General features: G+C 46.8%; 2 protein-coding genes across 5 annotated transcripts; one reads left to right on the top strand and one right to left on the bottom strand.

Moving 5' to 3' along the window:
* Positions 1-293: 293 nt before the first annotated feature.
* On the bottom strand, positions 294-3,354 carry THAP11 (THAP domain containing 11). Its single transcript, XM_040571350.1, has one exon. It carries the CDS (start codon positions 3,163-3,165, stop codon positions 2,419-2,421), a length of 747 nt encoding a protein of 248 aa, XP_040427284.1. The 5' UTR covers positions 3,166-3,354; the 3' UTR covers positions 294-2,418.
* An 88-nt stretch (positions 3,355-3,442) lies between these two features.
* Positions 3,443-27,816, top strand: CENPT (centromere protein T). Of its 4 annotated transcripts, XM_040571334.1 has the most exons (14): positions 3,443-3,649; positions 3,738-3,864; positions 4,969-5,062; positions 8,666-8,799; positions 10,186-10,216; positions 11,995-12,134; positions 12,598-13,026; positions 14,617-14,814; positions 17,401-17,544; positions 18,278-18,487; positions 21,341-21,437; positions 24,558-24,722; positions 25,548-25,652; positions 27,415-27,816. In XM_040571334.1, exons 1-14 carry the CDS (start codon positions 3,581-3,583, stop codon positions 27,560-27,562), a joined length of 2,091 nt encoding a protein of 696 aa, XP_040427268.1. In that variant the 5' UTR covers positions 3,443-3,580; the 3' UTR covers positions 27,563-27,816. The 4 variants fall into 4 exon arrangements, with proteins under 4 accessions (XP_040427268.1, XP_040427269.1, XP_040427271.1 ...); XM_040571335.1 differs by lacking the exon at positions 17,401-17,544; XM_040571336.1 differs by lacking the exon at positions 14,617-14,814 and having other exon boundaries at positions 3,446-3,649.

Here is a 27,816-nt window from a genome sequence, read left to right as displayed (position 1 = left end):
TGATAAAACCTGACCCTCACTGAGAGGGCGGAAGCAGTGAGTCAGTATTTAAAAGGAAACCCGATGTCCGGAGATGAGGATGCTGTAGAACTACTACTGCCAACAAAAATGCAATGTTAATTTTTTAAATGGATCATCATTCATGGAAATTAGAGAGTTCCTTTGGTTAAACAGAAGGACATTTTGCTACTTTGGACAGAACACATTGCAACACACTGAACGATACCTGTCCAATTGCAGGAACAACCCCTCTGAGAACCCTTCACAATTACAGAGCATGGAAGCAGGAAACATAACAAAACAAAATATACTTTATTAAAATTAAGCATGTTAGCACCTCAGTGTAACCTGGAGAAGTCAAACAGTCCAGCAGTTAACCAGTCCAGCAGGCCAAGTGGCTGAACATCCTGAAGTGCATTCCAATGGTAAAAAAAAAAAAAAAGTACCATGACTGTTACAACGCGCACGTTCTCAAGAAGCTAGGATGCACAAATGGTCTCGTTTGTAAGGAGAGACGTTGTGCTGCCTATTGTCTTCATGGGAACATAGATCTGCTGGACCAATTCCATATGCTAAATCAGATGGTGTAGCAGGTATCTGCTTTCCCTACAAAAAGAAAAAAGCAAACAAGCAAAAAAAAACCTTGCCGCTTACTTGACTTGCAGGAAAATCAGTACACCACAGAGCTGAAGTTAGAGCTACATATCAGATTGGAGAAAATAAATTAAAATGAAATAACGGGAAATACTTAGTACATGAATAGACCTGTAGTATCCTCACGGTCAACCATCCGACTCAGTACACACACTAATAACGAAATGACCCATGCATCACATAGCAGGCTCTGACAACCAATGCCTTTAGCTGAACTGGCTACATGATCGATAGATAAACCTCCAGCTACCAAATGCCGATGTGCCCTTTTGTTCACTCATACAGAGAGCATTGAAACGGACAGTTGTAAAGCTATGTTAGCCAGTGTTACAAAGATTACAATATTTTCAAACTAAAGATACTTTTTACATTTAGAAAATACTTATATAAAATTTAGTAAAATTGACATCCCGACCTACCGAGTGTAACACATTCTGAGTACAGGAGGAGGAAGATCTCACAGACCCAGAAGCCGTCTGGGCATTCCCTCAGAAGGAATTATGGGCACACTGTGGTGAACTGCCTTTTGTTTTCAACACACATCGCTGCCCCCTAAGCACGCACGGAGACAGAGCCACGGATGCGCGCCAGATGCCCTCCTCCTGGAAAGCACTGACGTATCCGTTCCGCTGGCTAATCTGGAAGTCCGCGCTCAGGCCGAGCTAGTAACCTTGCTACCCTCACTCTGCCAGCTTTCTAGCCAACTTTGATTTGGTTTCCTGTCACTGAAAGTGAGGGGACTAATGCTGGCTAGAAACAGAAACTACACAATCATTCCACGTAGATTTGTTACAATACTCTTACATCTCGGTTTAGAACACGCAAGCACATTTCAGTAAGGTCTTGCCTAAGGTACAGATTATTAGTCATGCCAACTAGTTTAGGATTAGACAGCAAGGGTTTGCAACCACTGCAGATAAATTTGCTTCACTTCTGCTTCATCCCAGTTCGCTGAACGAAAGCCAAGGATTTAAATTCCAACACGTTACAAAGCCTCTGTTTCACGAGAGGGAGTTCTTAAGCCAACGAGATAAACTACAGCCGTCAAACGCCACCAGGTTCTTTGTACCAGACCGTAATCCTTGCTAGTGTTGAGAGCATCGAGACATCTGTAACAAATACATATGTACTGCAGAGAAAGCAAAAACTACATAGTACAAGAGCACTCTTTAATTTGGGGATTCTTTCACACTAGAAACGGCAGTCTTTTATGGCATCAGTAATTTACTGAAGAAACACATCACCCTGAGAGGGTTTCTAAAGCTTTCCTCGTGCCTCTGCTAAGCGAGGCCAAGCAAAACATTGTTGTTCATTCCTATGACGGGTATAGTGCCAACCATGCTTTCAGACAGGCCTTCTCCAGGGGGTAGTGTTCCTGTTACCTCACTAAGCACAGGAGCGAGTTTATTTGCTGAAAACCGATACCCTACGTCCACTTAGTGGTGCCACGGGGTCCCATCTACCCTAAACCACAACAGATGCTTTCTTTCCACCGCTGCCAGCCCACGGGGGATGCTGGAGGGCCCGGCGCAGGCAGCGTTAGCTCCGGGGGAGCACCGCGTTCAGAACGGGGCTCGGCAGCTCCTCGGCAGCGGCCGGATCCGACGGCGCGGGCTGGGCTCCGTGGGGGCGGCTTCGGCGGCGGCGGGGCCGGGGGGAACCGGGCAGCGGGAGCCCGGGGCAGCGGGGCCGCGGCCGGGCCCGTCTCCGCTCCGTCCACCCGGGGCCCCGCCGGGCCGGGCCGGGCCGGGAGCCCCCCCGCCCTCAGAGCCCGTGGCGCTTGCGGGCCCCGGCGCTGGCAGCGTGGAGCAGCCGGTCCTTCTCGCGGATCTCCTCGCGGAGCTGGGCCTCGGCCAGGCGCAGGCGGCGGATGCTGCCCTTCATCTCCTTCATCTTCACCTCCAGCAGCGCGATGATGTCGCGCTGCTCGTTGAGCTTCCTCAGCAGCTCCTCCGACGTGGTGCCCGACGACAGCGAGTACGAGTGGTCCGGGGGGCCGCCCTCCAGCGGACCCTCCTCCCCTACCGCCACCGGCAGCCTCCCGGGGCCGGGGCCGGCCGCCGCCGCGGCCCCGAGCTCCACCTGCACCGTCAGGTCGATGGGCTTCACGTCCTCGGCCGCGCCCCCTGCCGGGGCCTCGGCGGCGGGGCCGGGGCCCTGCGCGGCGGCGGCGGCGGCGGCGGCGGCGGCAGCGGCGGCGGCGGCGGCGGCGGCGGGGCGGGGGCGGCGGGCGGCCCGCGCCGCCTTGCGCTCGTTGACGCCGCGCAGGGGGAAGATGGTGGGCACCCGCACCAGGTAGGACTTGCGGCCGCCCTGGAAGTGCTCGCTGCAGACGCGGTGGCCGGTGGTGGGCTGGAAGGTGCTGAAGCAGCCGCTGACGCCCGCCCGGGACACGTTCTTCAGCCAGAGGCGCCGCAGCTCCTCGTCCTTGGGGAAGGTGTAGAAGTGCAGCGCCTTGTCGCGGTGCGAGTTGTTGTAGCAGCCCGGCACGCAGCAGGTGAAGCCCGGCATGGCGGGGCGGCCTCCCGGGGGGGGCCGCGGCGGGCCCCGGCGGCGGGGAGAGCGGGCGCGGGCCGCCGCCGAACTACAGATCCCACAAGGCCAACCGCGGCCTCTCGCCGCCCGCCAACGCCGCCCGCCGAGGCCGCACCGGAACTACGCGGACCACAATGCACCGCGCCGAACGGGCGGCCGGGCGCCGCCGCCGCCGCGCCGGAACTACGCGCCCCACACTGCGCTGCGCCCCGGGACTACGGCTCCCAGGGTGCGCCGCGCCGGCCCCGCCCCGCCCCGCCCCCGCCTCCCGTGAGGCGCCGCGCGCTCGCGAGAGGTGGCCCGGCGGGAGGCGGGAGCGGCTGTTGGCGTTACCGTTGCCGTTACCGTTGCCGTTACCGTTACCGGTGCCGTTACCGGGCGCAGCTCCGCCATGGACGGCGTCAGGGCGCGGCGCGAGGCCAGGCGCAGCGGGAGGCGCAGCCTCGGGGACCGGCTTCGGGTGAGGCGGCGGGGCCGCCCCGCACGGGCGCGGTAGGGACGGGGGGGTCTCGGCAGGGCTCTGAGCAGCCCCCGGTGTGTGCCCTCAGGGCGGGCCCGGCCCCGGGAAGGACAACGCCGCCGCCAGAAGGGCCCCGCCGAGGCAGCGGCCGGCCGCCTTCCCCGACCCGGACAGCGACACGCCGCGGGCCCTGCTCCGGAGGGTCATCCAGAACCGTGAGTAGTGCTGGGGGGAAACCGGGCGGGGAGCGCGGCGCTTAACGGCTCCGCAGCCCCGTCGGCGTCCGCTGCTGCGCGGAACGGGAGGTCGGAGCCGTGTCGGACCCGTTCGTGCCGGAGGGGAGCGGTCGCCCTACGCGCTGCTGAACGGGGCTGCGCGTTACGGCCCCGCCTCAAACGCCGGGTCCTGCACTGATGGCAGCGCGTTTTGGAAAGGTCTCTTCCCTCAGCGTTGTGATCCCGATGAGCACGCGCAGGCCTGGTGCCATCTTTCGCTGTGAGACAGCGCGTGAGCCACTGAGGTACTCGCTGTCTCAAACCTCAGCCCTGCTGCTGCAGGTGGAACTCTGATGCTGCCGTTTGCCATCATATGTGCCAGCCTTCCTAGGAGCAGAACCCAAATGGCTTTCACTAGTTCTTTGTTTTAACCTGTTAATAAACTTAGTGGAAAGAGCATAGTGCATGTTTAACACTGTGCTGCTGTCCTGGTTTCAGGTAGGACAGAGTTAATTTTCCTCCTAGTAGCTGGCAGGGTGCTATGTTTTGGATTAGGATGAGAAGAGCGCTGATAACATGCTGATGTTTTAATTGTTGCAGAGCAGTGCTTACATCAAGCCAAGGACTTTCCAGCTTCTCGCTCTGTCCTGCCAGCAGGCAGGCTGGGGGTGCAGCAGGAGCTGGGAGGGGACAGACCCAGGACAGCTGACCCCAGCTGGCCAAAGGGGTATTCCATACCATATGGCGTCATGCTGAACAATACATAGGGGTGGCTGGGGGGGGGGGCAGCCACTCAAGGATAGGCTGGGCATCGGTCAGCGGGTGGTAAGCAATTGCATTGTGCATCTCTTGTTTCGTACACATTATTAGTAGTAGTGGTAGTATTATCATTATTATTATTATTTTCCTGTCTTAATAAACTGTCTTTATCTCAACCCACAGGCTTCACTTTCCCGTTTCTCTCCCCCATCCCAGAGAGGGAGGGGGGAGGGTGAGCGAACGGCTGTGTGGTGCTGAGCTGCCAGCTGGGTTAAACCACAACAGCTGCTTTTTGACATTCTTGCTAGATTGAGTTGTGGAAACAATGTTTTGATTTGTTCGCAGAGCCACAAGTCTCACCTCTAGCACCTCTGATAGCTGAACACAAAGAAACAGAAGATGCCAAATCAGAGCCCCCATCCCGGAGGACTTCCAGCATGTAAGTAACTTTTTTTTTTTTTACACTACCAAGCATAGCTGCAGTTCCTACAGCAATGGGATTGGGGAGCAGGATTTCTTCTGTTTCAACAATCAAAATTGCATTCTCATATTCAGGATTTTCAGAAATAGCCTCTCCTGCTCTGAAGGTAGCAAAGGAATCACTGGGATTGAGGAACAAACCAGTAAATACTATGGGTTTGTACCTAGTCCCCCTTTTAAATGCAGACTCTTAATAGCATTTTCCAGTGGAAGTGCTGGGTACAATAAGTTTCCCGATGGAAGTCTGCTCGTCTTAGTTATCTGTAACAGATACCAAAATAGAAGTTCTTAGATGTTTACAAGGTTACAGGCTATGTGCTGATAATGCTGGGGAGTAACATGTGGGAATGAGTGGCTGCCACGTGTAGTATTCAGAAAACAGGTTGCTGTTGCTTTTTACAGTGTTAATGCTTCTTGACTGTTCCTGTACTGGGCTGCTAAGGGTTACTTCATCTCCTGTAGGGTGGTTTGGAGGTGAAGTTTGCCTGAGGCTCAGCTGCCTATGTTCATGTTTAGCTTCCTTTAATATGCTGAGCTAATAGGCCTGACCATTCCACTTTGTTAAATAGAAAAAAGCCATTAGTGGTGGTAGATCTTAATGTGCTCTAGCCACTTTGGACAAACTTCCAACTTTTTTAGTGGCTCTAGCCACTTTGTCCCAACTTTTTGCTTACTACAAAGTAGAATAGCCTGTCGTAGACCATTTGATTTCCTTTGTTTTGCCTTTATAACTAAACTTTGTGTTGACAATAATCAACTTTAAATAAGTCCTGTAAAAATATGAAGCAGACTTCTATCTTTCTGCTCTTTTAATAGAGGAAGTCTGAGTTTTCTGTAAGTGTGGTAGCTTTTCTTTTTTTTTTAAGTCGAAAAGAGAAGCAATATTATTTCAGCTCCTTCTAGATTTTTGCCTGTTGTAGTTTCTGCACATCTTCGATGTGCTTCTCATCAGCCTGTCTGAAAGGAAAATATCAGGTGACTGTATCTTTGCAACTTCTATATTCCATATGTTAGCTAGTTGTTGCAATTAAGTAAGTGTAGAGATTTTTTTTGTTGTTGTTTTTAATCCTTCTTCACACCCTTCCCTTAGTTGATGTGAACTTTCTTGAATTTGCAAGCACAGCTTTTACCAGTTGTATATCATTTTCCAGGACAGATGTGAAAAACAAGCAGTCTCTTCTTCCCTACTGCTCTGTGTTTGTTCCCCTGTCACAAGCCAGCTAATTCTAATGCTTAGGCTTACATTTTGCTCACAATAAGTAATGAAAGTCAGCTGCATTTCTTACAGATAGAGAACGTATTTTTTAAGGGGAAAAGGCTTATAAACATCAATAGGAAAGTGTAAGTCACCTTCTATATTCTTTGAACATTCGTAAGTCTGTGGGGCCAGATGAGATTCACCCAAGGGTGCTGCTGAAGGAGCTGTGGAAACACTTGCCCTGCCACTTTCAATAATCTACAGGGAGGTCCCGGGTGAGTGGAGGTTGGCCAGTGTGACTCCAGTCTACAAGAAGGGCAGGAAGGAGGCTGCAGGGCATTACAGGCCTGTCAGGCTGAGCTTGGCACCACGGCAGGTTATGGAGCGGATCACCCTGAGTGCCATCACAAGGCACATACGGCACAAGCAAGTGATCAGAAGCAGCCAGTGTGGGCTTATGAAGGGCAGGTCCTGCCTGAATAACCTGGTCTCCTTCTATGACGGGAAGCCCTGCTTAGCTGATGAGGGCACAGTTGTGGATGTTGTTTACCTGGATTTTAGTCAAGTATTTGCCACCGTCTCCCACAGTATTCTCCTGGAGAAGCTGGCGGCTCAGGGCTCAGACAGGCGTACGGCTCGCTGGCTGCGGAACTGGCTCGAAGGCTCGCAGGGAACGGGGTTCAACCCAGCCGGCGGCTGGTCACCACTGGCGTTCCCCAGGGCTCAGTCTTGGGGCCAGTTTTGTTCCACAATTTTAGCAGTGTTCAGGAGGAAGGGAATGGAGTGCACCCTCACTAAGTTCATAGGTGACACCAAGGTAGGTGGCACTGTCAAACTCCTCGAGGGCAGGAAGGCTCTGCAGCGGGATCCGGACAGGCTGGGTCGATGGGCCGAGTCCAACCGCAAGACGTCCAACAAGGGCAAGTGCCGGGTGCTGCGCGTGGGTCCCAACAACCCCGTGCAGCAGTACAGGCCTGGGGAGGAGTGGTTGGAAAGTTGCCCAGCAGAAAAGGGCCTGGGGGTGCTGGTCAAGAGCCGGCTGAACATGAGGCAGCAACATGTCAGGTGGCCGAGAAGGCCAACGGCATCCTGGCCTGCATCAGAAACGTGTGGCCGGCAGGACACGGGGTTGTCCCTTGTCTGCAGCTCTCCCCTGAGGAGACCGCACCTCAAATGTTGTGTTCAGCTGCGGGCCTCTCACTCGCAGAAGGACCTTGAGCTGCTTGAGCATGTGCAGAGAAGGGCAATGAAACTGGTGAAGGGACTGGAAGACAAGAGTTGTGAGGAGCCACTGAAGGCACTGGGGTGGTTTAATCTGGAGAAGAGGAGGCTGAGGGGAGACCTCAAGGCTCTCTGCAACTCCCTGGAAGGAGGTTGCAGCGAGGAGGGCTTCAGTCTCTTTTTTGAGGTACAAGTGACAGGACATGAGGGAATGGTCTCAAGTTGTGCCAGGGAAGGTTTAGATTGGACATTAGGAAGAATTTCTTCGCAGAGAGGGCAGTCAAGCATTGGAACGGGCTTCCCAGGGAAGTGGTGGATTTCCCATCCCAGGAAGTATTTAAAATACATGGGGTCGTGGCACTAAGGATCACGGTTTAGTGATGGGACGTGGATTGGTCAGGTTGACAGTTGGTAGTGATGATCTTGGAGGTCATTTCCAGCCTAGAGGATTCTATGATTCTGTGATAATCACCTCACTGATTTTGCTATATCAAAGACGTGTTTGTCACAGCAAAGGATGCAGAATTCTGCTGCTTCTGAAATGTACATTCTTGGCTGCAGGAGGAACACTGCTCTGTAGTTCTGCAGGACGCTGTGTGAAAGGCTGGCAGCAGTTCACCGACAACCTTCATGTGGGGGATTCTTGGAACTCCCCAGTAAAGGGGGAAAACAAGGCAACTGAAAATTTCCGATCCCCGTCCTGTGCCTGACTGGGATATTATGCATCTCTTCCATGCACCAGTGTGTTTGTGATGCATAATGTTTTGTGATTATGGCTTTTTCGTTTACACCATCAGGTTTGACAAATTTATTTGCTGCTGTGCGCTGTCAGCAGAAGAGAACTATGGAGTTTGTTGGGAGCCAATCTTCCCCTTTAGCTCAAAGTTTCTCATCCCTGTCATTCTGAATGTAAACTTCAGTTTTGATTTCCTTACTTTGTGAAATTTGATTTAGTAGGAGGGAATGAGATGTTTCTGCCTTTGCTGAGATAGTCTGACTAGTTCCTTATTTCTGCTGCAGCAAGGACAAATAATTTCCATTTGCTTTTTTAGCAGCTTTACAGGGAATTTACCCTGTAATGTACCCTTTCTAGGGTACCTAAATGGCTGTGTCCTTTGTTAAAGGCTTGGTTTGTATTGGTAGGGGGGAACTGCAACTGCCAGACCTTGTTCCTGAGGATACATCTATTGCTACATTCCGTATGACTAGGAGTAGAAAGAAACTCAGCATTTCTGAATTTGAGAGAGCAGCAGACAAGCGACTTCCTCAGAACCAAGGTAAGGCCACAGTATGAAATCATCTTGCTTTCTGCTGCATTTGCTGTCAGTTGATCTTCATCTGCTGCAGTTTAGCTCTTAGTAACTTCTCAGTTGAGTGGCTGGATGTTTGGAAGCAAGACTGCAGTAATTATGTGCAAAGGGGATAGCAGAGAAGGTAACACAGTTCTTTTTTTAGCTAAGTCATCGGCTCTTCTCTAGTTGTATGGGACTTCTTGATCATTTTTCCACCTTGGTGCTTTTTGAGTTTTGAAGCACCTCCAAAGGAAGAAGTCACTGTCTCCCCCCCAAAGTTCCAGAAAATTGAAAATAGAAGATACTACATAGGTTTCGTTGCATTTTTGTCAAATAAGTTAGTCCGTGTCTGAGGAAAAAGTGTCTTGAAATTTTATAAAAAGAAATATTTTATATTGGAATAAGTTTTCCCTTAATATAAAGTTTGTAGATGTGGTGAATATCACTTTCATTTTAGTTGCAGTTTAACAGAGACAGAAAAGGAAAACACGTCACCCAAGTTTACATATTCCGTTGGCAGTTGCAACTGGAATAGAATTGAAGGGTGAGATTTGGCTCCAATTTACAGACCCCTAAGTCTGTGTGTCTGCATGTGCGCTGGGTAACTGAAGTGCTCTTATACTTTAAGTGAGATCTAGTCAGTGGAGTGTGGAGAGTGATTGAGCCCAGCCCAGAGTAGACACCTACGTTTGATTGTGTTCGTCTGTAATGGGAACACAGACACCTAAGCTTGGATGTTTTAATCTGGAGCCGAATCCCATGCTGACTCACCTGTGCTCAAAAAGTTGACTCATCTTTCTTTAGCCTGATACCTGCTCTGAAACATGTTTGTACTGGTAAGAAATGGGGCAGTTCTGTAAAAAGCAGAGGCGATGTGCTCTGGTATTTACTGGTATGAGCAAGACCACTGCTGTCAAGGTCTGCTTTTGTACTTTTTGGGACTTTGGGGGTTGAACGTGTTTGAGCTACAGTTTCACTGACAATCTGGAGTAGCTAGCTATATTTCTAAAGTTTCCAGATGCTTTAATGATGGAAGATAAAGGGTTGCTGAAGAGTTGTGATTGAGGCCCTAGCATCTTGCTATTAATGTGGTAAGATTAATATTACTGAGTACGAGGGCATGTGCCGGGCTAAATTGCCTTTGTTTTATCACCCTTTTAGAAACTCCTTTCTAGAATTTTAGTGAGTAATTCAGGAATGCAGACAAGAAATTGTAAAGTGAACTTATTGTCTCATTCTGTTCTCATCGAAATGTAGCTTTTTGAGAATTATGTCATAACTGTTTCTAGAAAGAGGATCTGTTGTGTTATTTCTGTAGAGCATTGTGTAGAGAGTAATTTCTCAAATAATGCGTTACCAACTTTGTTTTAGCCCATTCAACGCTGGACAGCACTTTGGCTCGGTGAGTTTAAAACAAAATGCCTTAACTTCTGGCTGTCCTAACTACAGCTGCCTTGATTCTTCACCTCTGTAGCTGTGAACAACATGATAGATAACTGGATTTGTAATAAAGAGCTGTGTTAGTATCCCACGCTGGTAATGAAACTTGGAGGAGGTACACGACTTGCCCTGTGCTTTTCTGAAGCTGTGGCTCTGTACTGCTTGCCCAGGTTGGCCTAGCCTGTATTGCTGCTGTTGCTCCTGCCTTCCTATGAATGTCGCCTTTCCTCTTACTGACTAGGATCATGCCTTTTTTTCCTTCTATTCCTCATGTTTCTAACAGTAAGTCAGTGCATAATATACCTTAGAATGGTTATCTCTACCTGTTAGTCGACTTACCGCGTCAGTTGCGTCGGTGCAGTCTTTAGTCCAAATTCCCTGGACTTTAAAAGGCTTGTTGGCAAGTCAAGAATTTCTTCTCCTCTGTTGCACTTGTACTATGCTGTTGTGGTTTAGCCCGGCTGGCAGCCAAACACCACACAGCCGTTCGCTCACCCTCCCCCCTCCCTCTCCGGGATGGGGGAGAGAAACGGGAAAGTGAAGTCTGTGAGTTGAGATAAAGACAGTTTATTAAGACAGGGAAAATAATAACAATAATAATAATAATAATAATAGTATTAATAGTAATAATGTGTACAAAATAAGCGATGCACAATGCAATTGCTCACCACCCATTGACCGATGCCCAGCCTATCCCCGAGCAGCCGGCCCCCCCCCTCCACTCCGACTAGCCACCCCTATATATTGTTCAGCATGACGTCAGATGGTATGGAATACCCCTTTGGCCAGCTGGGGTCAGCTGTCCTGGGTCTGTCCCCTCCCAGCTCCTGCTGCATCCCTAGCCTGCTCGCTAGCAGGACAGAGCGAGAAGCTGAGAAGTCCTTGGCTTGGTGTAAGCACTGCTCTACAACAATTAAAACATCAGCATGTTATCAGCAGTCTTCTCATTCTAATCCAAAACATAGCACCCTGCCAGCTACTAGGAGGAAAATTAACTCTGTTCTACCTGAAACCAGGATATATGCCAACAATCCCAGCCATGGTTAGCAAATTTTCATGCTTCTCCCTGCAGCCTTTGCTCGTGGTCCCATGCAAGGTGTTTCATAAGGCTGCATGCTGTACTTGCTGTCTTTTAATCCTCTGTATCCTGAACCCTCTTTTTGATTGGGCTGCCTAGGAAGAGGGACAAGAAATAGCTAAGCTGGCCAATCTGTTTAAGGTATAAAATGTGTACATTCGGATGCGTTCTTTTCCATGCTTTTTATGCTGTTATCTTAGTTCCTGCATCAAAAAGTTTATATTGTGTTATTAGTGGTAGTTTGCTGTGAGGACTGATACTCAGCAGCTTTTTAGACTTGTACTCAATTCTTCTACCTCCCTGCTCTTGTCTAGAGGACATCTTTACTCTTAAACATGTGTTTGCCTTTTTAATTATTTAATTGTTAAAGATTCCTGAGCCTTTTGTCAGATATATTGTTGCAGTCCACTCTAGGTAGGAGGCTGTAAAACCAGTCTGTTTCCTGATTTCTGTAATGCATATTCTGATGTTAGATGATATAATGAGATTGGAATATCTGCTTAAAGTAGACTGGCATGTAATCTCCAGGGCTTTGGGGGTAATTCTTCCTAGCTAAGGGGTTTGTGAAATGTCTCACTGTTAGTGGCCTTATGTCTGTAATCTGAGGGCAAAAGGGGAGCGTGCAGGTTTTGAAAACGATTTCTGCCTTCCCCTTTTTACAGATCTCTTCACATGTCACTTGGTTCCGTGCTTGCACCAGACACTGTTGAAAAGAGAGGCTTATTCCGGAGGCCAAAGAATCGCAAAGCTATTGACATTGCAGCTTTCGAAGGTGGAGTGGAACAGAACATGCAGAGAAAAGGTTTCTTTTGTGTTGTTATTTCTGTTTTGGGAGGGAGGGCCTTATATATGGTGACTTCTAGACGTGGTTACTGCAGTGTGATCTGTATTTTAGGATTTAAAGGCTGTTAACATATTCATGGAAATCCAATGTAATTTGGGAGGCAAGATTTAGAACAAGGCTCTGCACCCGTAGCTTCTTCAATTCTATGCACTTCTAATATGCGCTCCACTCAGCGTGGTAATACCACCACACAAATTGTTTCCTGTGTGGGCTTGTGTTCGTGACTGTGGGTACTGGGGAGATGGTTTGGTAGAGGAAGTTATCATCACTCTTCAGTGGCCCTATAGTTTCTGTTGAGGATGAATGAAAATCTGTTAAGTAACTCAGGTTTAGAATTATGCAAGTCCTGGTACTAAATGTGTGTCCCTATGATCTTGAACAGTTTTTCACATTAAAACTTGTTTTAAAACTTTCTAAACAGCACAGAACTATCTTGTGGACTTGCAAACGGCATCCATGATTGAAGCAGCCACGCTGACAAGCGATGCAGAAATCATGCTGAATAACACAGAGCTTTTTGTTCAGCCTCAGTCTGGTGAACAGAACCAAAAGGAACTTCCTGCTCTTGAACCACAGCTGTCAGAAGCAGAAACCCCAGTGCAGAGAAGCAAGATTTCTAATGCAACGCAGGAGGAAGGAAAGCTTGTGGGCTGGGTATCCAGTGTGGGCACAGAAGAGGGAAGGACCCGAAGGTACTCCGAGGAAGAATTAATAAATGATTGTGAACATGTTGACAGCATGACTCATGTACCTCAGAAAACATCTGCGAACCAGGGAGAAGATGAGCAAGGTCATTCCCAGCAGAGTGAGCCAATGGAACAGCTTTCTGATTCAGAAGAGGTGGCTGGCAGTGAGTACTATGCGTTACGACCTGGGGGTAGCAGGTATTATCTGAAATCGCAGAATCACAGCATGGTTGAGGCTGGCGGGGACCTCTGGAGGCCATCTGGTGCCAACCCTGCTCCAGCAGAGCTGCCCAGAGCAAGTTGCCCAGTGACCAGGTGGCTGTTGAACCTCTCCAAGGAGGGAGAGTCCACAGCCTCTCTGGACAACGCGTGCCAGTGCTTGGTTCCCTTCACAGCACAGAAGTGTTTGCTGACATTTAGAAGGAACCTCCTGTACTCCGCTTTGTGCCCACTGCCTCTTGCCCTGGCACTGGGCGCCATTGAAAATAGCCTGGCTCTGTCCTCCCTGCTCCTCCCTTCAGGTATTTACAGATGTTGATGAGATCTCCCCAAACCTCCTCTTCTCCAGGCTGAGCAGTCCCAGCTCTCTCAGCCTTTCCTCATAGGAGAGGTGTGCTGTTCCCTTAATTGTCTTAATTGCCCTTTGCTGGGCTGTCTTCTGACTGTGTAAATGGGAGCGCGTTTTCCTTGTTCTGCATAGGGCAGACACCGAGGTGTGGTTGAAACCACTACATTTTCTTTTTTTTCTTTTCTTTTTTCTTTTTTTTATGATCCTTTGTCAAAAGGGCCACTGAAGGCATGAAAGACACGGACTCCTGATGGCTCTTGAACTGAAAGCCTTTATTGCCATTTTTCTCCACTACGTATACTTTCCCTGTAATCCCATGCGCTGTCCACACGCCCGAATCTGTCATACAATTGGTTAGAGACCCTCAGACACATGCCTCGAGACAGCCAGCAACTGGCCACTGCCCAAAGCTCATGTTTAACGCTGTAGCCAAGTTAATTTATCTCGACCTTGCTCAAGTTTTTGTTTCTACCGCTTGTTTCCTCATTATCTCTAATTCAGGGATGTGTGAAACAGCGCAAAGCCGCCTGCAAATTCCTTTCCCACAGGCCACATAAACAGCATTTAAAGAATGGGTGGTGTACTTGGTGTTGCTTGAGCCAGGAGCGGAGGTCTTGCCATGGGAAGCTTAGGAATTAATTAATGCCTGGTGTCCTGGTGGACTGTTGCACCATACTTTGCTTCTGGAGGGTTGCCTGTGGCAAGCTTGGTGGGAAAAGTTCTTTTGAAAGAACAAGGGAAGAAATGAACAGAAAAAGGCTAATTGCTCTGAAGAGTCCAGTCGTAGGAACATTTAGGACAAATGGATAGATAACACAAAGGAAAGTGTGGAGAATGTGGAACAGGGGACTGGATTAAAGGAGAGGAAAAGGAGGGAGAATGAGAGCATGTCTCAAAGATGCCGGAGTTTGTAAGCCATTAATGTCAAAAGTTAATGATTACATATTTCTCTTGTTTTACCAAAGGTAGCTGATGTCATCTTGCTCCTCAGTATGATCTGAAAATATATCTGCAAGGGCTTTTCCAGCTGATTTCTAAGAGACAGTGCAAACTCTCGAAACTGTTTTGAGGAAAGCAAGAGCAGTTTCTTGTGTGTATTCCTCACTCTGCGTGGTTGTTTTCTTATTTACCACTAATGAAAGTGTAAGAAAATACTAGGGGCAGCATTAATGCTCTCAATTTCTAGCTGTTAATAGGTGGAGCTCCTCTTTGCCATCCAGAAGTTCAAGTAGATCCCCAGTCATTCTAAAGCCTAGGAGATCTTTCAGCATGTCTTTGAGAGAAGTTGTGTCCCGTATAATTGAAGAACTAGATGTAAGCGATAAAGAAGAAGAGATGGCTAATGCAGTGAATGAAGTAGAACAGGAAGAGATTTCCAGAGAGGGTAAGAATTGCTTCCAGTGTTGCAAAGTAATGGAATACTTCAGTCTGATTAGAGACAAGTGGTTTTCGGTGACTTGGAGAGTGAAATAAGACTTTATTTATCCAGTAGATCCTAGAGATAATTTAATTCAAATCATATCAGAGAGACTGAGCATTTCAAAACAAGCTTTCTAAAAGCAGGTTGTGTCTCACTCATCTGCTCCTTTGTCAGTATTTGCTTTGTTCACAGTGAGTGCAAATGGAATAAATTTTTGTGTTCTTGTGTAGTTCCATGGTACTGCTCATCTTCCTGTAGGCAGGGAGGAAGGGTGATTAGCTGTTTTTTGGCAAGGGATATGCCCAGCTAATCACTTTTTGCTTGTCCACATTTTAATGTTTGCTATATTTATGTAAGCCGTGTTGGCCTTTACTTTCATCCAGTACCTACCGGCATGTTTTTCTCTTCAGGGGCTTCAAGGTTGCCCTGCCTTAAGGAACAGTGATTGTCACAAAGATGTTGGGCCTTATACTGACCTTTTTGTTCCTGGAAGATAGCGAATCGTAGAATCATAGAACGGTTTGGGTTGGAAGGGACCTTAAAGATCATCCAACTCCAAACCCCCTGCCATGGGCTGTGATGCCACCCGCTAGATCAGGTTGGCCAAGGCCCCATCCAACCTGGCCTTGAGCACTTCCAGGGATGGGGCATCCACAAATGCAAGTTGCTTGGTTTCACAAGCACGTTCTCTGTTTTCTTTGAAATCTTTCTGCCATAGAAAAAGTCTGTAAAAACTTGGCACCCATGCTGAGGTTCATTAAGGCAGCAGTTACTCTGCATTTCTAAAATAATGGTTGCGTGAAATTGGCAGTCTATAGTCTTTCTTGATTCTTTTGTCCTTTTATAGTTTTACTTGGGTGCATCTCTGAAGCGTGAAGTTTCAATGGGATGTGACTCTTGAGATTGATGAAAGTCACCTCAGAATTGTTAAAGTTCTGTGAACGGCAGCTTAAAGGTTAGAGTGTGGTCAGAAAAGCAAATAACATAAAAAGGATGAAAGGAAGAGATGACAAAGTAGTAGGCATCACTGTGTCACTATGGAAACAATTGTCATGCTCTCCTTTTGAACACCATGTGCAGTTCTAACGTCTACATTTCAAAACAGATTTAACAGAACTAGAGAAGGAGCAGAGAAAAACAGTTGCCATTAACGATAACGATAATTGTATGGAGCAGTTTCTATACGTTGAATGACAAAATATAAGGACTTCTCCGCCTGGAAAAGAGACAATCGCTCTGGGAGTGAAATAGAAGAAGTTTAAAAGGAAAACCCTTGAGCAAGCGTGGAGGAGATGATTCAACAGACAAATTGAAAGAAATAGCTCCATGATCAGTCAGTGCAGAAACTAGAGAAGAGCAAAGAGCACTGACAGCTGGCAGGTTATACCAAACTGAAGGAGGTACTGCTACTAGCCACAGTTGATGAAGTCAGTAAAAACTAGACTTGAATATATCAATAGCAACTGGTACTCCCCTGTTACAGCGCTGTATCCCTGCAGTAGTCTGGTCGTGTAGGAGTGAGTATCACTGCCTGTGTGCCTCAGGCAGTCTTAATGTTCAGTTGAGCTTCTGCATTTTCCCCACAAAGCTAGTTGACTTTAGGCAAGATTTTCCCCTACACTGCTGTAGGGAGCCTAATATTCTGGTGAATAAGATTGCTGTTAGTGAGTTTTGCCCCCGCCTTTGGCTGCGTTTCCTTGTCTTTTTCATCAGGGCTCGGGGCTCCCAAGGTCTTGGCACTTGTACTCTTGAGCATGAAACCTCCCAGTCACTAGACAGGATGGTAAAAATCCACTTTTATGGCTTCTGGCTCTACCCTTGAGGTTAGCTGAGCTTTCCAAATCCTTCAGCGAGTGTCACTGCTACGAGAATTCCTAGTAAGATTTTTCTAAGTAATGACTTGTGTGTATTTCTGCTGGAATTGAGCTACGGGGTAATAGATGTGGAACGATAGTTTAAGTATGTAGGGTAAAGGAGTACTTCAGTAGCTAAGGTTTTTAAGGACATGCAAGTCATGTGTCCTTTTATTTCTCTTCATCCTGCCTTCTAGAGGATTGTCAAGGATGGTCAAAACACTGTTAAGTGCTCTCTTCTCTGTAGTGCGATGTATCTCTTCCAGCATTGTTTATTCAGAAAAACTGGGCATGTGGTTAGCCATCTATACCCAGGAGTTGAAAATGGGAAGGAGAATGTGGGCACAAACACTAGGTATTACTAGATTTAAAGGGAAAAAAATTATTTCATATAATCACCAAAAGTGAGAGTACACAGAGAGAGTAGATCTTGAGGAGCTCTGGTTACAGTTAAGTACATTTCCTTCATCGGAATCTAGTGTGTACCCTAAATTGGTGGCGAGCTCAGGAAAAGTTGTGCATTGTAAGTTTTTGGAAGGGAACTGCATCTGCCTCCCTTTTTTATACCGTATGGCTATCGATGAGTTTACTTATCAAGTACATTTTAGTGATTTTAGTGAATAAATTTTAGTGAACCACCAGCATTCAGTTTATTTTTTTTGGTAGGTGAGGCTGATGATGGTATTTCCTATTTTAGCTACGGACCATCATACGAATGCTGGATATTCTGAACATTTAGAGAAGAAACTGACAAAAAAAGCAGAATCACAGATAATTGTGACTCCAGAAGAAGGGGGAGTAGCGGAAGGCAGTGTTAAACACCAAGACTCTCCCAAGGCTGGTGAGAACAATCAAACTACCTCTAAAGCTGCATTATTGGCATCAGTGTTAGGACAAAGACTTGTTAACTCTGTATTCTGCAGTCTGGGCTAAATGCTGGAAAAATATCCAACTAATTTTGACATTTCAACTGAAAGACTGTGTTACTGCTCAAGTCAAAATTTTATTGGGAATGGTGTTTAGAAATACATAGTTGCAAAAAGCTTCTTTAATTATAATTTACTCGTGGGAGTTTGAGTCAAGGAAAGATTGGTAAAACTTAGAGCCCCTCTGAATGTGTTGGCAAATCAAGATCTCCCAAGTTACTTTTCCTATATTACAAGGGTCTTCTGTCTTCAGCATGCTGCCCAAAGGCTTTGGTCCTGCTTATCCTGAGGGGAGATCCGTCTTTCCTTATGCTACAGCTGCTATGCTGTTCCTTTTATTAAAAGAAGCTGACTTAGAAGGAGCTCAGATAACAACTTCACTCAAGTCTCCTGGGCTTCTCTACGCTACCAAGTGCTATTTTTCACATGATCTCTGCTCACCTAGATGTAGCAAAGAGAAAAGTCAAGGATTTATCAGTGCTTATCTTACCTAGCTTAATATATTGGCATTCTAATCTTTGAAGATAGGAATATAGTAGGTGGCAACTTGTCAGGAATGGGAAGATGGGTTTCGTTTTTATGAGTGCCCTGAAATTTTGGATGTGATACTTGTTACAGTGATGCATTCTTTCTGTTTAGAAAATCCAGAACCAGAGATGGCCACAAGTGTTAGAGCCAGAAGCCTGAGCAGCCATTCTCGTGCTTTTTCCTCCTTTGAAAAATCTGGGACAAAGCCATTAAAAGAAGCTGTTGAGCAAGCAGATGAGCTAGAAGACAGAGCTGCCATGGGAGAACTGAATGGTTCCGAAGAAGAATCTACTGAGGATGAAGCTGAAACAGAAGGCCAGGAGAGTAAAGGTAGGAAAACTTTTGCAGCAGTAGCAGAAGGCAACGAAGATTTTTTTTTTCCCTTTGGTATCTGCCAACAAGTTGAAGGAATAATAACATGATCAATGGTTTAGTCCATCGGATAGTCCAGGGGAAGCTGTTGGCTGGTATACGTGGGCCAGAGGGAAGTGCAGATTGTTACTGGCTTGTTGGGTGCTCTGTTGGTAATCATGTACTTCTGAGGTAATTAATGGTAGTGGAAATGTACACGATGTACAAGAATGAGTGCAGAATGGTCTCATACAGTGACAGAGAGAGATCTTTATCCTTCACTTCCTATCACTTTATCCTTCCTTCCTGACTCCTATCTTCATGCTGCGCTAAAAACTTCTTAGCATTGAACTGCTCTTTTCAGAGCCGTTTATGGTACTGTGGATTTGAAAGCTAATTTAGAACCCCATTCTGTTTGTGTAGTTACATATTTCCTTTCCAGTTAACCAGAAGAGTAGACTGATTTTTCCACAAAACTGAGAGGAATTATGTTTCCTGGAAGTTCTTTAGACACTGTATCAGTCTGCTTCATTGCCCCAGGAGTGTTTGTGCTATTTAGAAGGACGTGTAGTTCAATTAAGGCCACATCTGAGAATGCTCAGAATGTGTCAGTGGCTTGGGATTGGTCTTAGTCTTACAAAGTATAATGTACCCTGAAATGAAAAATTTAACTAAGGGCATCCTAAAAGAATCCCGTTGCCAGGATTTGAGGCATTGTGGGGAAATTCAGCTGTAATAAGAACATGACAATTGATCTGGTACACTTGTGCACAAGGAAAGCTGTGAGTGTTCTTAGTGTGTCTACAGCAGTGTGAATACGTGTGTCTATAACCCATCTGTATGAGGAGATGAAACGATCTTGCTGAAGAGAACCTTGTGGTGCTGATAGGATGGAACAGTAAGAGTAGCATCTTCCAAGTCTCGTTGAAGGAGGGGAAAAAAAAAATGAGAAATTATTCACTCTTGTCATAAAATTTACTTCAGAAGCCTCAGCGTAACTAGTCTTTTCCCCTACATCTTGCTCCATGTCCTTCCAGCACATGGAAGTATTTCTTCAGAAGAAGCTAATGTGAGGAACCGTAACAACTCCCCCAGCCCTGCTTCCTGTGAGAGACTCCTGGCCTCTGAGTTGTAGGGTTTAACTCACACAGGTAGCCGAGACCTCTGGTAGTTGAGCTCATCTTCTGTAATGGGACTGGTGCTCTAGTTCCTAGAGAGGGTTGCAAAGTTGAAACCATTACCAAATATGTTGGTTTCTTGGGGTATACTCAGCTTGCAAGGGAAACGGGAAGGTAAGAAGTCTTCCATGACCACTCCTCTTCTAGACAGGAAGCTGCTCAGTATTTCAGTTCTGTTAACATCGTCTTCTTTCTTGCTCTTATTTGTCACAAAAGAAGTGAATTGAGAGGATGAAGATTAGACTTAGAGGAAACTGGTATGGATGGTTCACAGCCAAAGAAAAGGCGAGGTTTGACTCCTTGTGGTTGGGATCTACTGCAGGACCCTGATCAAAGGGGAGCCTGTGGATGGGGCCTTCTTGCTTCAACTACAAGAAGCATCACACTCACACGCTCTCATCCTCATGGGGGATTTCAACCACACGGGTGTCTGCTGGAAAAGCTGCACAGCAGGCTGTGAGCAGTGCAGGAGGCTCCTGGAGTGTGTCAAAGGATAACTTCCTGGTCCAGGTATTAGATGAACCAACCAGAGGAGAAGTGTTGCTGGACCTGGCGCTCGGCAGTGCAGAGGAACTCATTAAAGAGATTAAGGCTGGAGGCAGTCTGGTCTGCAGAGACTCACATCCTGGTTGAGTTTGTGATCTCGAGGAATACGGGCCTGGTGAAGAACAAAGTCAGGGCCCTGAACTTCTGAAGAGCAAACTTGAACTGATGTGATCTCCCTGGACTTCTGTAAGGCCTTTGACACAGTCCCAGATGACATCCCTATCTCCAAATAGGATTTGATGGGTGCTTCATTCAGTGGATAAGGAGTTGGCTTGAAGGCTGTACCCAGAGAGTGGTGGTCAATGGCTCCATGTCCAGATGGAGACCGGTGACGAGTGGTGTCCCTCAGGGGTCTGTCCTAGGACTGGTACTGTTTAAGAACTTTATCAATGACATAGACAGTGGGATTGAGTGCACCCTCAGCAAGTTTGCAGATGACACCAAGCTGAGTGGTGCAGTTGCTACAATAGGAGGAAGGGATGCCAATCCAAAGGGACCTGGACAAGCTGGAGAATTGGGCCCACGTGAACCTAATGAGGTTCAACAAGTCCAAGTGCAAGGTGCTGCACCTGGGCTGGCACAATCCCAGACACGAGGACAGACAGAGAAGAACTCATTGAGAGCAGTGTGACTATGGGAGATGCTTATAGACCCTTGTAATGTGATTTTCTTGCTCTGCTCATCCTTGTGTTCAGGGGAATTTGATGCTGATTTAAGAAAATGACAGTGAGGTAGTTTTCAGACTTTGAAATTTTCTCTGGGAAAAGAGGCTGCAGCTTCTCGGCAGATTAAGTCGATCTAGTCCCTGCTGCGGGTCCCTACTGTTTTTTTTACACCCTGCCTAGCCTACTGGTCCAGCCCAACCTGGTGGGCAGGAGGTGGCATGAGGGAAGCCACCAAAGGACATGGAGTGGACAGAATTGCAGCAGCCAGCAGTCGCACTGGTTTAGGGTACCATGGAGCCACAGCCTGGGTGTGGGCTGTGGCACCGGAGCAGGTGTGGAAAGCTGGCTAGGCTTCTGTCTGCTGCTGCACTGGTGCTTGCTGCAGGAACACTGAAAATAGATATCAGTTCCTCAAGTAACTGGTACTTCTTTTTTCACCTTAGAGGGTTCCATGAAGACACCCATGTTTGTCCGTGTCGCAGCCTACAGTCCACTTCCCTTGCTGTCAACTCCACGTCCTGCAAAACCTGCTGCTCCGGAGTAAGTATAAGCAACTGTCAGCAGTGGCCCAGTAGAAGCATATCTGGGGGTGCAAGTAGCAGGAGAGAGCCCAAAGATCTGCATTCCTGACTACTGTTCTACATGGAGAACCCAGCTTTGTTGGTTGTTTTGTCCTTCATCAGCTGTAGCAGGGACTAAGCAGTCCTGAATTCTTTAGTTCATCCATGGCTTTAGTGATTGGATAAAGAATTCTATCAGGTAAGCACTCTCCCAGAGCAGATCTCAAAGCTTTCCAACGAATGGATAACTTAATGCTTCTTTGAGCTGGATACCAGAACCTTTTTCTAGCAGTTCTTTGACTGCTAGGCTAGCTTGGAGCGCTAGACAGTAGGAGGTGCAGGCTACCCCTACAGTAGGGGATGCAGAAGCCCTTGCAGGAGAAGGGAGTATTACAGATAACATTACAATGATCACATTAAATGACATATTTGACTTTTGAAACCTAAAGCTGTATGTACCTGCCATGTGGTAAGTATAAAATGAAGTTTGCTTTGAGGCAGAAAGTGAACCTGTTGCCTTCGTTACTCTAAAATAGCTAGAACTTTGCCAGCCTTTTAACTAGAAATTTGGTGAAGCCATCTGGAGAACCGGTAACAGTAGATCCTAGGGAACAGAAGAAATTTTCTAGCCCATGTCCCTGTCAATTTATTGAAGCAATAAACAACAAAACGAGATTCTTTTGTCCTATGCTGTTTTGAACAGAGATGAATGGTGCTTGTAGAAGACGCTGAATTATTGCTCTAATCAAAAATATTAATTTATATATATATATATATATATATATAAAGCAAGAGGAGTCTGCAGATACTCTCTGATGTGGAGCTATGTTATAACAATAAATGTAGATTTGCTTTGGGATTCTGCACTGAGACATGCTCTTTTTATATACAAGAAATGTCTGAATACTAATTGTTCTGTATAGAGTGCTAGTCCTCATATGCCAAAAAAAGTCTGGTTTTGGATGCGTATTCTTTATAGGAATTTCTGGACATTTATAGATTGACAGATTTTCAGGCTCTCAAGCTGTGCTAACAAATGCTCATAACTGTAGGTTCAGAGCCTAGATGACAAAAAGTTGTTGCACAAAAAGTGCCCAGTACCTGGGCAAGCTAGAAAAGTAGGCCGATGTGAACCTCATGAGGTTCAACAAGTCCAAGTGCAAGGTGCTGCACCTGGGCCGGGGCAATCCCAGACATGAGGACAGGCTGGGAGAAGAACTCATTGAGAGCAGCCCTGCAGAGAAGGACTTGGGGGTTCTGGTGGACAAAAAGCTCGATGTGAGCCGGCAGTGAGTGCTTGCAGCCCAGAAGGCCAACTGCATCCTGGGCTGCATCAACAGGAGTGGGCAGCAGGGGAGGGAGGTGATCGTCCCCCTCTACTCTGCCCTTGTGAGGCCCCACCTGGAGTCCTGCGTCCAGGTCTGGAGCCCCCTGCACAAGGGGGTGGGTCCAGAGGAGGACCATGAGGATGACCAGAGGGCTTGGAGCAGCTCTCCTACAAAGAAAGGCTGAGAGAGCTGGGGATGTTCAACCTGGAGAAAAGAAGGCTCTGGAGAAACCTTGTTGTGGCCTTTCAGTACTTAAAGGGAGTTTATAAAAAAGATGGAGAGCAGCTCTTTGCTCAATCCGATAATGACAGGATGAGGGGAGTAGTTTTAAACTAAAAGAGGGGAGATTTCGATTAGAGGTTAGGAGGAAATTCTTCACTCAGAGGGTGGTGAGGCACTGGCACAGGTTGCCCAGAGAAGCTGTGGACACCCCATCCCTGGAGGTGTTCAAGGCCAGGTTAGACGAGGCCCTGAGCAACCTGATCTAGTGGGTGGCATCCTTGCCTGTGGCAGGGGGGTTGGAACTGGGTGGTCTTTAAGGTGCTTTCCAAACCAAGCTGTTTTGCAGTTCTACGATACCAAGTTTGTTTGCATGTTATGTACTGAAGTCTGGCTCCAGGTTGGTGTGTTTGCTTCCCAGGGCATCACTACATAGGTTAAATGCCTGAGGAATATTCTAGGTTATGAAGTGGAGTGATGACTATGTGAGAGCCTTGGTTAAGGCACTCTGCTATAAAATAATCTATTTTTACTGGTACAGTTCTACTGTAATCAATTGTACAGATTAGGGCCATAGGACTTTTCATTTAGAAGCACTAAAATCTTCTACAGTCAATAATAATCAATTCTGCCGTGTTCCTTGGAACCAAATGTTTGTACATTCCAATTCACAAATGGGCAAACTGAGGCACAGGAAAGATGACTTAGATCATGACTTTTGTTATTATTAGATGTACTTCATCACTGGGGCTGATCTCTTCTGCCTGTCTCCAGGGTTCTGTCAGAAAAACATTAGTAGGCTGGAGAGAGAATCAAATGATACATGCATTGTGTGGGTGGGTTTTCTGCGCGTTAGTCTGAGATTCAAGGTCTTTTCAGTTGTTTCTCACTTGCCTACTGAATGAAACTGGGGATTTTACTTCCCCTTTCTTATTACAATTTTTCCTTTTTAGACTGGAAAACAGCAGAAGTTTCATTTGGGATTTGGTCAGAAAACAGTTGCATAAGGGGAAAAAAAATATAGAAAAGGCTAAACAAAATGTTCCTATTAGTGTAAAAGTTGTGCACTTCCCATTTTGTGGAAGGAAACTATCGAAGGAAGAGCTTCTGTTGAGTCTTGTCAACCAACAAGAATTGAGTATGCCCTGCAGACCAGAATCTCCCTTCTGCATCCACAGGTCACCTCTGTATCTGCATCAAACTTTGTGTTGTCCTGGAGAGTGAAAAATACAGGGAGCTGTAGCGCTGTTGCATTTATGTATTGGAGAGAACTGTAGCTTGCTGGCTCTTTATGATAGCACGCTAATCTCGGGAAAACTTGAACCTGAATTGCTTCTCCCAAGGCTGTAATGTCATGTGAACTGTTTGCAAAGGCTGTGCTTTGTGGGTGTGAGGGTTTTGAGGGTGCAGGAGGGAGAAAGAATTAAGAGCTTGTGGTAGTTCTTTTAACCCCATCAAATTCAGCATAAGGTTTGCCCCAACTCAGCTCGGTGCCTGTACCCATTGCCCTGTGTGTGTTCATCTGATGTGTGGATTTTCACTTTCCATCAAAGGTCTCCCCTGCAGCCACGGCGGGCTAAGCCTGTCCCAAAGAGCTCAGGAACGTCACAGAAGAAAAAGCGTGAGCCAGCACTAGCAAGCAGTTACATAAAGCAGATATTTAGGCATTATGCGAAAATGCCAGTGGCCAGAGATGCCTACAAAATTGTTGAAAAATGGTAAGCAGCAGCAAACTCTTCTTCCTACTACTCTTCTTGGTCCTCTTTTCCTTCCTTTTCTCTCCTTAAATAACAAACTCATCCAGAGACCTGATGATAAGTTGACAGCTCTCCCTCAACCCTTTGCTACTCAGCTGGTGGGAAATCCACAGGGGGGTGTGATTAAAACGAGGACAGAAATGTGCTAGGTGCTTTTGGCTGCTGTGTGGGTATCAGTGAACAGTGCTGCCTTCTAGGAGCTTCTAGCATGTGTCCCACACTGGTACAAACCACACAATTCAGTCTTCTCTACCTAACAGCACACTAATATCATTAGCGGTCTCAGTGAGCCGGATGGCTCAGGATAATGGTCGCTGTGTCAGGCTGGGCAATGTGAAGCTGTTCCAGCTGTGCAGTATTACATCTGCATCCAGGGTTTCTCAGCTTTTTGAATCCACGGACCATGTTACCTTCCTGAGTATAATCTGGGGATTGTTCCGACACTGTCACTGTAAGAACCTAACAGTGTCATCTTTAACGTTGATTTGCCAGTTGTGTTTACTCCTGTTCTTGCATGTGGGAATTCTGGGCAAGGTTCTGGTTGTCAAATACGTAGCTGTTTCACAGCTACCTTGCCATCTTCAGTTACCAGTGGTCCAGAAAGCCCAGGCTGAGAAGCCATACTTCATTCCCTGGGCTGGAGTGGTTCTTCTCCCCCCGTTTTCCCCTGGCAGGCTGTGACCTGCACAGTGAGTTGCTGCAGTTTAACTTGCCCTACAGAAGTGAGTGGCTGGTGTTTGTACCCTCCACAGCCTGGTTTTATTTCTGTCCTCAATTCTCTTTCAGTTGTGAGAAATACTTCAAGCAGCTAAGCGATGATCTGGAAGCTTACGCCCACCATGCAGGGAGGAAGACAGTGGAGATGGCTGACCTGGAACTCCTTATGAGAAGGTAAAGGAGGAATGTCATTAAGCCATGCTGGTGTTCTGTGGTGACAGAAGTAAGCCCAGTAAGACTGTCATTGCCTGGCTGTGCGCTAGCAGTATTTCTACAGTAAGCGTGGTGTCCTGTGGTTTGCTCTGCATGATGCAGCTTGGCTTTTTGCGCCAGAAAGGGCCTTTATGGACTTGGGATTTTATACTCCAAGCTGAAGGGAGTGGGGGGCAGGAGGAAATAGGGGTTGGAAGTGCAGGAGTCTGAGAAACAGGTAGCAAGAGGAAGGGGATGTGTGCTACGGTCAAACAGTTATGGCTGGGAAGTGCGTGGTATAGGTAGAAAAAGCAGGAGAGTAACAACAGTTAAGTGAGAGGCTGGGCTGCACTGCACTGTTGGCATCCCTGAGGGATTGCTTTGCTAAAGCACTTGCAACTGAAATAATGAGCGTTTGCACATGACCTGCTGTTTGACTTGCTCCTCTGAACAAAATCCCACTCATTCTGTTTCTGCAGAATCTAATAGTTAGGCTTCAAACCGATAGTTCCTCATCAGAGCAGGAAAAGGGCCCTCCGGCCTGGCTTCTAACACTGGTGTTTCCCTTCTTATTGCCACTTCAGGACCCCCGGAGGGGCGGAGTGGCCAGCAGCCTGCATGGGTTGTTCTCAGAACCTCTTCACTGCCGCTCTTCCTGTGGGCTCCCTCAGCTCCCCCATCTCACGACGGGACTTACTTTGTCTTGTGACCAAACCATGAGGGATTTGTTCTTTTGGGGAGCTCTCTGTAAAACTCTCAGGCCTGAATCAGTTCACACTCCTCATGTAAAGTCATCTAAGTTGGTATTCCTAGTCTCCACTGGAAGAATTTCTTTCAGATGCTACTTTGAAGTTGTTTGAGGGATTTTGTAGGGTGTACCTGATTAAAGACAATGGTTTTGCCTGGGTTTGTGTAGCTGGAGTTGGTGCTGCTGCTTAAGAATAATCATCTGTTGCTGTCCAAATCTAGAGATTTTATTTTCACACTTGACAGGTGTTTGTTGAAATCAGTATGAACAGGCTGAGAGGAGTGATGAGTGAGTTGGCCAGGTTTGAGGATTCTGTTCTCTTGTTATTCTGCCTTTCTCATTTTTTTTGTCTTTCTGCTGCATCATTAAGAGATCAGAACTGTTGCCAGTTCATGAATAAGAATAGTATTTCTGTTCCTTCCAGAAAGAAAGCGTGGATAAAGGCTGCTTTTTTTTTTCTTTCTGTGAAACTGGGAGATACTGATTTTTTTAGGAGGGGGCAGTCAGCTAAATGGTGCACTAGAAAACTACGCAATTTGAATATGCCAACCACCTCTGAATTGTGAATAGCATATAAAAAATCTGCTGGATAATGGGATATTTGCTTCTCTTGCATCATTCTGTGCATGTCCTTAAATAGTAAAATTTATCACGTGTCATGTGGATTGTGAATTTAAAAAGTAATGAACTGCTATAGATCCGTGTGCTGACTTTCACTGTGGAAAACACATACCTCTGTGGGAAGCTGCTCTGCAGTGACTCTTCTGGTCCGCTTCATATGTAAACAAGTCTGGTATTGGCGCTGTATGCAGGACCTAACACATCACCTGAGACGGCTGTGTGCAAGTATATAGCTCTTCTGTCACAAGCCTGTGCATTTCAGATATTAAATGTGAAAACGTCAATGCAAGAAAACTTTAAAAACTTTCTGACGTTGAGTGGAAACACTAACAATTCTGTTTCTTCTCTGCCTTTTTTTTTTTTTTTTGAACAAAGACAAGGGCTGGTGACCGACAAGATGCCATTGCATGTGCTGATAGAGCGTTACCTCCCTCTGGAGTATAGGAAGCTACTGATTCCGGTTGCTGTGAGTGGAAATAAAGTGATCCCCAGCAAATCAACGTGCCTCTCTGGCAGGTGGTGAGCCCTGTGGGTGGGAACACAACCTACTGGAAGAACATAGCTTTAGGTTGTTCCATGTAACTGCTCAACGTGATGGTTTTCCACAAGGAACTACTGGGGCAATAAACAGTTGACATTGTCTTGAACTTACTGACATCGTGCTGTGGCTATCATGCCAGCCCACTGGATCTCACCAATTATTATTAAAAGTAATTTGACTATCCTTTAGTTTTATATCTTATGTTTGAGTACTAAATAAATAAAACATGGTATGTA

Source organism: Cygnus olor, chromosome 12 (genome assembly GCF_009769625.2).
Source record: "Cygnus olor isolate bCygOlo1 chromosome 12, bCygOlo1.pri.v2, whole genome shotgun sequence".
Lineage (NCBI taxonomy): Eukaryota > Metazoa > Chordata > Aves > Anseriformes > Anatidae > Cygnus > Cygnus olor.
The sequence above is the reverse complement of the archived record's forward strand: the minus strand, read 5'-3'. Positions and strand labels throughout refer to the sequence as shown.

Bases quoted from the DNA above. Each gene is read 5' to 3' on its own strand.
- CENPT (XM_040571334.1), top strand. From the start codon at position 3,581: ATGGACGGCGTCAGGGCGCGGCGCGAGGCCAGGCGCAGCGGGAGGCGC. The intron at 8,800-10,185 runs GTAAGGCCACAG...ACTTTGTTTTAG, and splicing joins GCGACTTCCTCAGAACCAAG to CCCATTCAACGCTGGACAGC. The intron at 25,653-27,414 runs GTAAAGGAGGAA...TTTTGAACAAAG, and splicing joins CTGGAACTCCTTATGAGAAG to ACAAGGGCTGGTGACCGACA.
- THAP11 (XM_040571350.1), bottom strand. From the start codon at position 3,165: ATGCCGGGCTTCACCTGCTGCGTGCCGGGCTGCTACAACAACTCGCAC.